The following is a 13,482-nucleotide window of genomic DNA, read 5'->3' as shown; positions in this document are numbered from 1 at the left end:
GGCTGTGACAGCAGGGCAGGACGTGTCCCCACCATCAGGACGTGTCCCCAGCATCCCCTGCAGGCTGTGACAGCAGGGCAGGACGTGTCCCCACCATCAGGACATGTCCCCAACATCCCCTGCAGGCTGTGACAGCAGGGCAGGACATGTCCCCACCATCAGGACGTGTCCCCAACATCCCCTGGCTGGCTCAGCAGAGAGCAAAACAAAACCCAGCCAGCCTTGCTCCAAGGTGAAAAGGGTGTAGGTCAGCAATCAGAACATCCTGTCAGAGGCTGGGACAAACCATGAAATAATCTAATCTAACATTTACACAATACACAGGCCATGCATTAATTCAGACCAGAGAATGCCACCATTACCCATCCTGAGCCTCACCATTTGATGGAATTGTGATCAATCTTCCCCAGATTAATTCTGTATGAAAACCACCAGCCTCCAAAAGCTCTAAGCACCCTCTGGTTTAATTTACACCTGCCTAATCCTGAGCAGCACAACCACCCCAGGCATCAGCTGCTGCAGAAACCTCCCAGCAGCAACCAAAGAACCCGAGCCTAAACACGAGTTCAGCCAGAGTCTGAGGCAGCACAGCACTGGCACAGCACATGGAGGATTCCCACTGTTCTTCCAAGGATGTTATGCCAGGAGCATGTGCAATAATCTCCTTACAGGAATGGCAGAATCCCTTCTGGAATTTCCCTTACTAGCAAAACACACTGGATTAAGTCTTGGTGCACGTAGTGGGTTTGTGGAAATTAGAGGCAAAAGGAGTGTCAAAGCAAATTATGGACACAACACTGCTGTCCCTGCTAATTATTTACCTTCTTCCCACCCTATAAACCCTTCCTACACACAGAGACAACCCCCCTCAGCCTGTCCAGCAACAGCCAGGGCTCTGATGAAGATTTTCACATTTTCAGCCTGCTCCCCATCAGGCAGAACAGGAATTGGGATTTGAGTCTCCCTTCTTTCATAAGGCCCCCAGCTATTATTTATTTGCCTATTCCTAGGAGGTACCTCGGGCACATTTTGATCAGAAATTCTGTAACCAGGAGTTGTTTTCCTTTCCAATCAGTTTTCCCCCAGTGCATCTGTGGTTTGGACATTGTACGTCAGGCAGAGGCACAAAAACCCCCACAAACACAAGACAATAAATGTTGGAGATGATCAGTGCTAGAGAGAAAGGATGAAGCTTTTCCATGTCAATTCCATATACACTGAAGAGCAAGCAAAGTAGACAATAAAAAAAGTCACTTTAGAAGTTACCATAGGAGCCACACTCAGCCCCTGAGTCAGGCAAATGTCCCAGCAGGGAAGTCTGTCCTTCCAACCAAGAAATGGAGCATTTCTTCAGGGAGATGGTAAAAGATAAAGTACTCAACACTTCTCTGTTTAGAACAGAATCTATTTTTATTCAACACAGGATGGTGAATGGATAAAATTCACAATAATCAGCATTAAAAGAAAATCAAGAAACAAACCCTGCAGTTGTATTTAAATTTGGCTGTACCTACTGGTCACTCACAATTTTACATACAAAATTCTGTCAGTCTTGCTCATTTCCAGATATAAACACCTGATACTAACAAAACACACGGTTTATTCACTATTTGGGGGACCTTTAGGGTGTTTTAAAATAGAAAACCAAATCTTTTTGTCCAACAGATTTGCAGCTTGCAGGAACTGAAATGTAATCTGTCATTACCCCATACCCGAGTCACTGCAGTGCAAAAGCTATTCAAATAAATAAATAAATAACAGCAGCAGCCCCAACAAGTAAAATACACTTAAATATCTTCAGGAATACAACCAAAAGCTTTTTAACATCAGACTTCAGCCCACAGGGGACAGCTTCTCAAAATCTGAGCACAGCAGAGCTTGAACTGTCTCAGTAAACTAGGATAAAGCTCAACACATACTTTTGGGAAGGGGAATGGAATGCCCAGCTGAAGTGGTTCTCCATCCATCTCTCCCTCCCCACACAGGCACTGAAGCTGTGCCAGGACAGCTGTTTTGGGGCTGAAATGTTATTTTTGCCCCATCAGATGCTGTTTCAGCAGTGCCCCAGGTTGAGCCTGGTTTAACAGGCAGTTGGGACATTCCAGGAGCAGTTTCCCATCCCAGGAGGATGGAAGCCCTTCCAAGTAACATTGCTGCACAATTCTGTCACATTCAACCACAGCCCAAGCACTGCACAGATTTTTGAGCTCAGTTGTTGAGAATCCTCCCTGGTTTACTCAAAATGTGCCAGGTCAACCTTCCATCCAGGTCAGGGCAGGGACAGGACCCTCCTGGAGCTCCCTGCAAGGACCTGGCACCTTCCCTAAGTCCCTGTGGGGCCATCCCTGCACCTCTGCCCAGCAAAACAGACAAAAATGAGCCCATTCTGACACTGCTCAGGTCAAGGATGATCAAACGTGCTGCATCAAACCAGTGAAGCAACTCCAACACTGAGCAGGTACAAACAGCCCTGGAAATGAAGAGTTAGCAGCAGCTGATGGGACATCCCTGAATATTTTGCAGGGCTTTTAAAGTGTTTTGCTAATCAAGTGTAAAGACTCTTGCACTGTCTCACAAAACTTAAGAGCATAGAGCAAGACAAAGGCCTAGAGCTTTAATAAATACACTTCAGGATAATACACAGTTTAAATTACCTAATCTTTGTGATCCAAGTATAAACACCCCATACAAAAAAAAAGATTTCTTTTCACTTTGTACATCTTTTAAAAAAAAGGCAAAATAAAATCACAGAAACATTCTGTTTGCAAAGCAGACAGCTGTACAAAGAAATGATATGTTCTGAAGACATTAAACCATCTATTTTCTGGGTAGCACTAGGTACACTCAAATGTTCTCTTGCAGACTACCACCCACACAGGTAATTTTTCTCCTCTGATATTTTGGCTCCAAATCTGAAACCCAGAGCCACTTGGGAGAGATTTCTGGATATTGTGGCCCAGATGTGATGATGACTTCCACGTGCACACAGCAGCACTGGAGCCCCACAGGGACCCCTGTGCCAGGGGGCACCAGAGCAGCTCCCCCTGCTCAGTCACAGCTCTCTGCCACCCCAAAGAAACCCCTCTCATGTCAGCCCAGCCTGGCAGGGAAGTTAAAATGCACAACTATTTTATAATGCCCTGAAAAATCTTTAGAGCCCCCACTGGAAATTCTGACTCATAAACTGCTTTTTGTTGCTTAGGTCTCTCTTTGTTTTTGCATAATCCTCATGGAGGACTAACATCCATCCAGAGGATCTGTGCAAACTGCTAACTGCAGTACACAGCAAGAGTAAATTCCATCTTATAACCTACCAAAAGGCTGGATGCTGTCCTTGGGAAGTGGAACTGTAGCTAAAAACCAATAATACAGCCAGGTGATTATTGCCTGAGCAGCTTCAAACCCTAACAGCAGCACATCTTAATAACCAGCTGATATTGTCCTCTGTAAAGTGATGCTCTCAGTGTACACAGATGACTTAAGAGACATTGCTCACTGACCCTGGGACAGTCACTCACAGACTGTTAAAATTTCACCTTCCTCCTGCTCCAGCTTTGCCTTGGTTGTTGGCAAACACACAGCTCGTAGTTTCAATTAAAAACACCCTATCAAAAGAAATAAAGAAGGCACTTGGTATTTCTCTTTGGCTCAGTAGAGGTGTGCTGCTGAAACCCTCCCCAAGTCCCCATCTCCTCTCTGATGAACAGTGGCCATCCTGAGGTACTTATTCATGTGCAAAAATCAGAGCTTCAGGGGTTTACCACGTCTCACACTGCTCCCAGCAAACCTGCAGGGCTCTTCACCACACAGAGACCCTCCAAATACAGAATCAGGTGTCCCATGGAGCTTCCAGGGAGCAGCTCCATCCACTGGCACACTCCTCATCCCAGCTCTGGTAGCTCAGTGCTCTTTGAACCTGGGGAAGAAAAGCAGGAAAAGCTGAGCTGTGAGGCAGAACAGACACCAAAATGCAGGATCCAGCCCCTGCTGTGCATTTTTCTGTTCTCTCCATTTTATTTCTCCAAAATTCTACAATCAAGGGGCTCAATTTAGATTTTGTGTTTGGATTCAGTGGATTTTTTTTTTCTCAATTTAAAAAACTGTAAATTCAGAGTCACCCTTTTCTTCAAGGTGAATTTTGGGAAAAGTTACATTTTAAACTACTACTAAACACAGGGCAGGCAATTTCCCACCTGCACAATTAAACCCATGGAGGATTAAATATTTGTGGAAAAAAAACCAAAAACCCACAAACAAGAGACTGTGACAGAGGTGTGTTTTCAGATATTTTTCACAAGAAGATGTTCTAAAGGAAAATGTCCATGGTTTGAAAACATCAAGCTGAGGTTACTCTTTTGAAGCAGAATTAAACCACAGAGAAATGGATCTACACAAACCTTAACATGTCCAGTCTACATTTAGGTTATACAGGACAAAGGCTGAAATTGATCTGGGAGGTCTTTTCCACCCTTAAATGGTAATTTCTGGCTATATATGGAAGGCTCAGAAATGTGTCTTCAAGGTGTTATCAAAGAGCAGCAGCCACAGAAAACACTTACAGGGTGTGATCTGCATGACACTGAAGTTCCTTCTGGATAAGACGGAGTAAGAGCTGCAAAAACAATCACAAAATCTCCTTTAGTATCATCCAGATAATCAAGAAGCAGAATTATTCATTGTTATTTGGAGAGTTTCTCATTTGAAACATTACCCTGCAATGCTGAACTGGGTTTAAAATAATAGAGATTTACAGATGCTCAGTAATGTTTGGAAAAGGAGCTTTCACAATGAGCAGGCAAGAGGAAAACAATTTCCTTTTTGCATCTGAGAGATCAATTTCTTCATAAAAACCACAATAGTTTTCTGGTTTTGCTTTACCAGGAAATGTGTAAAGAAACCAGCAGAGGGACCCCGAGGCTTCAGGAACACGTGTCAGAAAGAAATTTTGGAGCATGGGAGTATGTGAGCTGCTATTTGCAAAAACAACTGTGTGTGAAAAGCTTTATCCCACAATTAGTCAAGGTGAGCACAGACAGCCACGTTTGCTTGTCTGTGCAGCATCAGGGATTTCAAGTGCACTTTAAAAGGATTACTGAGATAGCAGCAGGATTTTACAAATACAATTTGATGGTTCTCATGTACATTAAAGACAGAATTGGAGCTTTCAGGGTTCCTCACTATTTCAGGTTATATTCTCCTCAGAATCTCATATTATAAATGTAAGTTTGCTCACTGCTGTAAGTATGAATGTCTTAAGAAGTTAATTATTTTCAGAGGCACAGAAGTGGCCACGAATGACAGAACTGAACACTACACAAGAGGATAAAGCCCTCTCCAGGTACCCTTGGAGAAATAATATTTGAACACAGGCATCCTCATCCTGCACTGCAAAAAGCAGGAAAAGCAGAACAGTTATGCAAAAAAGGATTTATTGCAACTGCAGAGTCAAACCTCTCAAAACCAGGGCTTTGCAAAGGCGTTTTAATTGATTCCTAAAAGAAATGTGACATTTTTAAATTTCAATCAATAACTGTAAGAGAAAAACAATGAGAACTTCATCTAGGAAAAATATGACCACCTCCCAAGCCTCACTCTGCAGCATGAAATACCAAATACTGAAACCAGCACAAACCAGGATTTGCTGCTGTGGATAAAGCTGCTAACTACCAGTGGCAGCACACTTCAGCTATCAACTTATCTAATTTATTTATTTAATTTCCAGAAAATTACTCCTAAATATGAAAAAATTACTTTTAAAATGGTGTTTAAATTGAATTTAGAAGAAAAAGCCTCAGCTGTAACTCAAAGGCTTTCTGATCTAGAGTCAGGAGGGGAATGGTCTGACACTCTCAGCTCCCCTGCAAGAGCCCAGAGCTCAGTGCTTTGGACCAAGGCAGCACCTGTGTGCTCTTCTTCCCCCAAACATCTGCTCCTGGTTACTGTCAAAAGCCAGGATTGCCAGTTCTTCATCTAATTTAGTGCAGCTGCTTCAGGGCCCATCTGGAAAATGTGATGTATTAACTTTCAACAGCTTCATTATCAGGGTGATTTTGGTGATACAGCCATGTAGGAAAATGTTTTTTATGGCTTTGAGAAACTGGCTTTAAAAACAACAGAAGTGATTCTTCTGTGAGTAGAATCCGAGGCAATTTTTGGGTCTAAATGTGAAGGTTTACTTGCAATTATGCCTGCTCTAAGCTGCTCAGCCAGCAATTAACAGCTGGGTATTTGCTCAGGAATTGAAGTTCATCAGAACTGATCTGCACTTTTGATTAAAATTAGATGAGAATTTCAAAACAAGGAAATTTGCTGTTAGACTGAAAAATCTCCTACACCACTGGAAGTCCAATACAACACAGGATATTGAAATGGCAAAAGGACAATTTGCATTTTGGGATAGTTTAAGACAGAGGAAAAACACATCATCTAAATTTTTAGACTTACTAGCAAGGCACATGCATCTGCCACCATGAGCATGTAAAACACGTTGTTCCAGCCAGAAGGGGAAATAAGGCCAGCCAGGAGAGGCCCCAGAGCTGCACCTGAAATGTAATATTGGTGTTATATTTTGGTATTTTATATTACATACTGTCAGAACTGTGCAATGTAAGATCCACTGTACTGAAATGTAGCTATTCTGAATTAGAGTATCCATTTTTCCACCTAGTTAACTCAGTATTAAAAAGTCCCAGTAAGTGCAAAACATCACTGGTACAGATGGGAAGCTGGAACACTTAGCTGTGTGATAAACACCTGCCTTTGGCTCAACAAAACACTCATCCTGTATTAAGCTGAATTTTACTCAGTTTTCCCTTGCACATGGAGGACATAAATAAAATATCCTTGATCCCAGGACAGCCCAGTGCCATCTCCTTTTGCTGTCTGTACCTAGCATCAGCTGATGCCTTGAGAGCTGCCTGGAACAGAGGCTGGACAGAGTTAAAGGAATAAAGCAGGGATTTATTAAAAGGCCTTCAAACCTTGGGCAGCACAAGAGCCTGGCCGAGGCTACACCCAAAATGGTCACAAGTTTTCACACTTTTGTAAGTTTTGGTTCATGTCCATGTTGGGGTTAATTGTCCAATTACAGCTCCAGGTTATGCAGTCCCATCCTGCCAGACTGCTCTCCTCAATTCCCCATTGTTTGCACTTTTTGGGGCTGAAGCTGCAATGGTGACCTTAGTTCTCAGGCTGGAGAAGGATTGTTTTGTTTGACTAAACTGTGAAGAGAACTTGCTAACACTTTATATGAAGTTCAGAGTTATACACTAATGCAGTACAAAGTGTGGAAAATATGAAAACTAAAACTTAAGGTACCACAGTGATCCCCCCCTTCCTCCCACCCTCAGCTGTGGGACCACTGGAGGTTTCAGGTGACATTTGTGCTATTCCCCATTTCCAAAACTGTTCTGAGTCCTGGCAAAATACAACCTGAAGAGCCCAATTTCTCCAAAATGCTTTGTTTGAAGCTGTCAGAGCTGGGGCAGGCTTACCCACAGATCCTGTCCCGTCGATGATCGCCGTCACCGTGGACAAGGCCCTCGAGTTCCCCTTCAGGCTTTTATGGGTGCCCTGGAGGGACAGAGATGGCTCAGACTCATCCTGAGCTGAGCTCTGAAAGCCCTGACAACAGCACCCACCTCCCACCCCTCCACATGGGGTCTGAGCTGGGGAGATGTGGCATTCACATTTTCTGGAAAAATTCCTTCACACAGGATTTTTCTCCTGGGAAGCTGAGAAGCCTCAGAGAAAAAGGAAAACAATAATCATCTCATTTGCTTCTCCTGTGTTTTGCTGCTTTGCAACGTGGTTGGAGATTTGTTATCCAACAGGTGATTGTTTCATTGGATTCTGCTGTGAATTGTTTTGACTCATTGGCCAATCAGGGCCAAGCTGTGTCAGGACTCTGGAAAGAGTCACAAGTTTTCATTATTATCTTTTTAGCATTGTCTAAGTATCCTTTCTGTATTCTTTAGTATAGTTTAGTATAGTATTCTTTAATATAAAACAGTATCATAAAATAATAAATTAGCCTTCTGAGAACATGGACTCAGATTCATCATTCCTTCCTGCCACGAGGCCACCCCACAAATACAACAGGGAGATGCCTCAAGCACCTTGCAGTGTCAAGGCCAAAGATGAAATGGGCACTGCCTGGGGGTCACCTTGGTCTTGCCAACACCCCCAGGCCAAGGACAGGGCTCCACAGGATGCTTGGAGACTTCTGTCCTGCTCCTTGTCCTGTATTTAAAACATTCCTGCATTTAAGACAAGAAGAGGACTTTTGCCTCTTGCTTGGTGCCCTGAAGAACCAACACATTACAAAACAAACTTCCAAGGTCTTCCTGCTGAGCAATGTTGCTGTTTTCACATGGCATTTGTGACTTGGCTGACCTGATCCTGCTGGAAGTGCTGGCAGCTTAAGTACCTGGACTTTTTATTTTCATACACCTTTACTTGTGTTCAGGTCTGTGCCAGATGTAACTTTCTGATGGGAATTAAATCACCAGCTCATGTCTCACACAGCTAGAGCTCCCCCAGCCATTTAAAAATGCAAAATATAGAAGGGGACCTGCACAGAGGCCTGGCTTTGCATGCAACCTTCAGATTCAATCTGGGCTGTCACTCACAGTCTTGTGAGTGGTCAAGAATAATTTGTAAGCCTCTCACAAGCATGGCACTCACTCATACTGAAACACAAACTCTAAAACAAATCTGAGTGGCTGAGTTCAACACTTTCTTTTTCCAGCTCCTTACTCCTTTGCTTTGGGACAATGCAGCCCCTTCCCTGGTGACCCTGCAGAAGTCACAGGGCTCTCTCTGGAGGCCACATGTCACAGGGAAAGCCAAACTCACCAAGTCAGCAGAGACAGCAGTGGTGATCAGGGCATAAGGGCCATTCACCAGGGCACCACTGATAAGCAGCATCACTGTTCCAAGTTAAAAAATAAAAGGAGAACGTGATTTGCATGAGAAACTGTTCACCACAACAACAGGAGACATCACAGCCCACGGCTCCCAAGTGGTTTAATCCTTCCCTGGCTCCCTGACCCAATACAGAACTGGAAGAAAACCAACATCCATTCCTCTCTCTTTCCAGTGCTCACTCCATGATGTGAATTCTCAAACATGCCAGAAGATGGGGCTGTGACAAAAAGCACCTCCCAGGGTCTTTACTGATCCTGGGAGGTCACAGAAAGGGGAATATTTGACCAAACTGACCATGAGGGCAGGGGTTGCTCACAAGATACACCCACAAGTCCCTTTTCTCCTTGTAGAGCAGCAGAGGACCCTGAATTCAAGGAGGCCTTCAGGCAGGTGAGACACCACTGCCTCACTCCTGCTTCCATTTCTGGTTTGAGGTAACACACAGAGAGCCACAGGTGAATTCTGCCTATTCAAGTGAAGTTAATGCTGCTGTCAAAATGTTAAACATCTCTGACATTTGGCACAAGGGATATTAAAAAGCCTGTGCTGACACAACAAGCTCCAGGAAGACATTCCTCTATGTCCTTTCAGAAAGAAGGGCTGTGTTATGGGATCATTCAATGATATTAATTAGATCTGTTCTCTTGCCACCCCTTACTCATTTCCTACCTTCCCACTTCGACCTGTAAAAAGCCTGAAAGACCAGATTTAAAGAATTTGATTCCATACTTCCTCCTCTAAGGAAAAGATAAAATAGAAAACAAAGGAAAAAAAAAGGAAGAGCATCAAAGGCCATAAATGCAAAGTTCATGGAAAGCTAGGCAGAATAATTTAAAAATACTCACCTACAGTAGCCTCAAGGCCCATTTTACTGACTGCAGAGAACATGTATAGCTGGAAAGAGAATAAATAAGCACTCAGAATTCCAACACATGGATTAATCCTGGGTTCCCCATCTGCCCCATGTTAACTACAAGGTATCTTAGCTGGTATTACATGAAAGTTCCAGGTTTTACTAAGCCCTTTTAGGCCACAGCAGAATGCCTGCTTGATTGGCACAGAAGGGAGATAAGGGGTAGGATCCCACTCCTCTATGTCCTTTCAGAAAGAAGGGCTGTGTTATGGGATCACTCAGTTTTAAACTCTCCAACTGCAGCTTCAACACAGCACTGAATACAACTCATGAAAAAAATCAAAAATGTCTTCTCAGGTCAATCTATTGGTTTTCCAACAATTACAGCCCAGAAATTTTAGCCTTTGAGCAGCTAAAATTCTGGCTAACAACTGAACATCAGATTTTAAAAGAGAGTGAAATTTTCCATATATTCTGTAACAAAAAAATACATTAGACTTGTTCAGTAAACAAGCTTGTTAGCTTGTTTAGCCCCAATATCTATACTTGCTCAACTTTTCATGCCAGTTTTTAATCTGGCCTGGACTCTTTACACCCAGGCTGGGAGAGGCTGCCTGCAGAAGTGTCCAGGGAATGGTGTCACAGCTGTGGGACAGGGACAGGCTCTTACTGTGGGTGCTGCAAGCAGCAACATCATCCCGCAGGTCGATGCCCTCTTCTCCAGCCTGTCTGAAATCAGGCCTGCCAAGATCCCACCTGAAAGAACACACAGGTGTGAGGAGAACATTCAGGGTGTGTTTTGCACAAAAGACATCAGTTTAATTTAATGCAACAGAACCCAGTGGTTTTTGCTGCATGATTACACAATTCACACAGCAACATCCTCATGAACCCAACCACTTTTGACCTGAAAACACAGAACCAGAACTTGTTCCTCCTCATTATTTATTCCAAATATCCAAGGCAAAAAGCCTTTTACCAGGTGCCACATGGCCCTACTGCTGGAGCTCAGGTATCCACTCACTGGTCTCAATTCCTCACACGCAATAGAAAACTTGGTTCTCTGTCCATGTCCCACTGCAACCAGGGAAATGAACTGAACTGTCTGCATTGGCAAGAAAATTTATTCAGTGGTCACCTTGAAAATTATTCAGGAATAGCCTAGTCCTTATTATTATTATGAACTCACAATTTTATCACACACAGTTATATAAAGCATCAAGAAAAAAACAAACCAAAACACCCATTAAGGTGTTTAAGGCCATTAACCTTTGTGCCCAGGAAATCCACACCCCTGAACAAACAGAGACAGTTCTCTTAAGTTAGACTGACAAAAGGAAGCACTTTGATGGGTGGTGACTACGATTCATAGGCCAGAGCTGATGGAGATAAAATATTCCATAATTTCTCTATTCTGATCTGTACTGGACAGCAGCACTGGCTGTGAAGATATTTTACTAGATTTTCACTTTTCAACACAACTCTCAGCTCATTACCTTTACTGCTACTCTTCTACAGTAGAAATAATGAATATGAACTATAAAATATGTAAGCTGTGTATACCAGAGCCTTTCCTGGTGTGATCAGGAGTGAAATAACATTAAAACTTACCAAAGATCCCACCCACATCAAACAGTGTAGAAAGGTCCCCAGCTCTTTTGGCATCAAGATGCTCTGGTGAAAGAAGCAAAACATTTGTCTCATTTCTGCATTATAAAACATGGAAATCTCAGCAGTCTTGTAATGCCAGGGGAAGGCATCTCACAGCAGAATTCTTCATTCAGATAATCCACAATAAGGTGATGTTGTGGAAATTAAATAAAACCAAAAGTAGGTATTCAGCCATACAGACTTTTGAATGCAATTACTCTCACTGGAAGAGACATTTTACCATTTTTATAACCACAGAATTACAGAATGGTCTGGGTTGAAAGGGATCTTCAAAGACCATCCAGTGCAACCCCTCTGCCAAGAGCAGGGACACCTTCAATGAGATCAGGCTGCTCAGAGCTCCATCCAGCCTGAGCTGGAATGTTCCCAGGGATGGGGCAGCCACAGCTTCTATGGGCAGCCTGCTGTGGCATTTCACCACCCTCCTTGCTAAAGATTTCTTCTTTATATCTATCTCTATATTCTTTAGTCTAAATCTACCCTCTTTTAGTCTAAAATCATTACCTCTTCTCCTATCACAACAGACCTTGCTAAAAAGTCAGTTCATCTTGCATTCTAAAAGTGTAAAAAAATCAATACTGAACAGATAAAGAAACTCATTTACATTATTTTGTATATGTTTTAATAGGACACTTCAATCTTGAAAAATATTGTTAGAAAGTAAAACTTTTTTTTTTGTTAGCAAGAGCCAAAGAGACAGCATTTATACCTGGAATTATTGAAGATAAGCCAGACACTTCTGTTTGTTTTGAAAATGCCCTCTCATAGCACTGAATTCATAAACCTGCTTGGTGACTTACAACTCCCCTGCTACAGCAGCAGAGAAAGCCTCTTTCAGAAGCAGTAATGTTTATTTTCTTATTTATTCCAAGCTCCAATTTGCAGAGACTCTGCAGCCATAATTCTGTACCCCTTTCCTGTAACACTCACCCACATTTGTGATGTAGAGGGGAAGCCAGAAGAGGAAAGTGTAGCTCACCAGCTTTGCAAACAGGAGACAAAGGGAGAACTCCACAACTCCCTGAGAGAACAATGAAAACAGGGAGTTAGCATCTCAGAGCTATTTAGAGCTTTCACAGACCATTATGAAAATGGTTTCTAGGAAGCATTTAGGCTTTTATTTTTCTCTCATGAATTCCCAAGAAGCATTTTTCCCCTGAGAGTACAAAGCTTGCACTCTGAGGAGACTGTGGTATTTTACTGACATGTTTCCTTTCACTAAAATGGTACTGAATAACCTGAGCAGAGAACACAGAAATGAATGGGAAGGATTTTATACTGTTTGGGAACACCTGCATCACTTATATCCCTTAAGTAAAGTTGTTTTACAGCATTATAGCAGGTCTGGAGTGTGTTCCAGAGAAACTGGCATCTTTTTGTGCTCTTTATCTCCTTCCTTCAGATGGGTTCAACATTTCCCCCTTATTGTTCAGCTCTGTAAAAAGCCAGTAAACCAGTGTGACAGTTCAGACCAGAATGTGCTAAGAGCCCATCACAGACTGAGCAATGACCTGTTTAAAGCTCCAACTTGCTCCATCCTCTTTCCTGCTGAGCACATAAAAGTGCATTTACTGCACAAGAGCTGCAGCTAAACTGCCAAATTACCCCATCTTCATTCCCTTCACCAAACTTCTTGTTTGAAAGCAGATTTCTTAAATCCCTGGTATGGAGGGCTGCAGTTCCCCTGAGGAACAGCACACACACTCCACATGCAGCTGTGACCCTTCCCAACAACAGGCAGGACAAACCCCACAGGCTCTGAGAGACCCCAGGTGGCAGCAGCAGCAATTTGTCACCCACTACTTCAACTTTGCTGCAGGAAAAACAGTAGAGGACCAGACTGAACATGATGAGAAGATGCAGGAATACAGTGGTTGGGTGCAGGATTTTTTTTTTACTCTACACATGGTCCAAATCAATCTGCAAATAATCCTACTTCAGTATTCAGGCTTCAGGTTGAGAGAAAAATCAAAAATGACAGGTTCTGACTTCGAGGAAACTTCCTTTCTTTTACCAGCAGTCCAAATGTT

The 13,482-nt window shown here is 42.9% G+C and overlaps 1 protein-coding gene across 5 annotated transcripts in view; it reads right to left on the bottom strand.

The window, feature by feature from the left end:
- Positions 1-1,384: 1,384 nt before the first annotated feature.
- Positions 1,385-13,482, bottom strand: part of SLC37A1 (solute carrier family 37 member 1) — a 35,715-nt gene continuing 23,617 nt past the window's right edge. For all 5 annotated transcript variants that reach the window (XM_064406715.1, XM_064406726.1, XM_064406720.1 and 2 more), the window contains 9 exons: positions 12,383-12,473; positions 11,393-11,455; positions 10,452-10,537; positions 9,774-9,822; positions 8,857-8,930; positions 7,494-7,572; positions 6,445-6,542; positions 4,560-4,612; positions 1,385-3,916 (listed from right to left, as the gene is read on the bottom strand). In XM_064406715.1, the coding sequence (XP_064262785.1) occupies positions 3,901-3,916; positions 4,560-4,612; positions 6,445-6,542; positions 7,494-7,572; positions 8,857-8,930; positions 9,774-9,822; positions 10,452-10,537; positions 11,393-11,455; positions 12,383-12,473 (609 nt within the window). In that variant the 3' untranslated portion in view covers positions 1,385-3,900. The remainder of the gene's footprint in view (positions 3,917-4,559; positions 4,613-6,444; positions 6,543-7,493; positions 7,573-8,856; positions 8,931-9,773; positions 9,823-10,451; positions 10,538-11,392; positions 11,456-12,382; positions 12,474-13,482) is intronic.

The sequence above is a fragment of the Passer domesticus genome, chromosome 2 (assembly GCF_036417665.1).
Source record: "Passer domesticus isolate bPasDom1 chromosome 2, bPasDom1.hap1, whole genome shotgun sequence".
Taxonomy (NCBI): domain Eukaryota; kingdom Metazoa; phylum Chordata; class Aves; order Passeriformes; family Passeridae; genus Passer; species Passer domesticus.
This window is presented reverse-complemented; position numbering and strand designations above follow the sequence as displayed.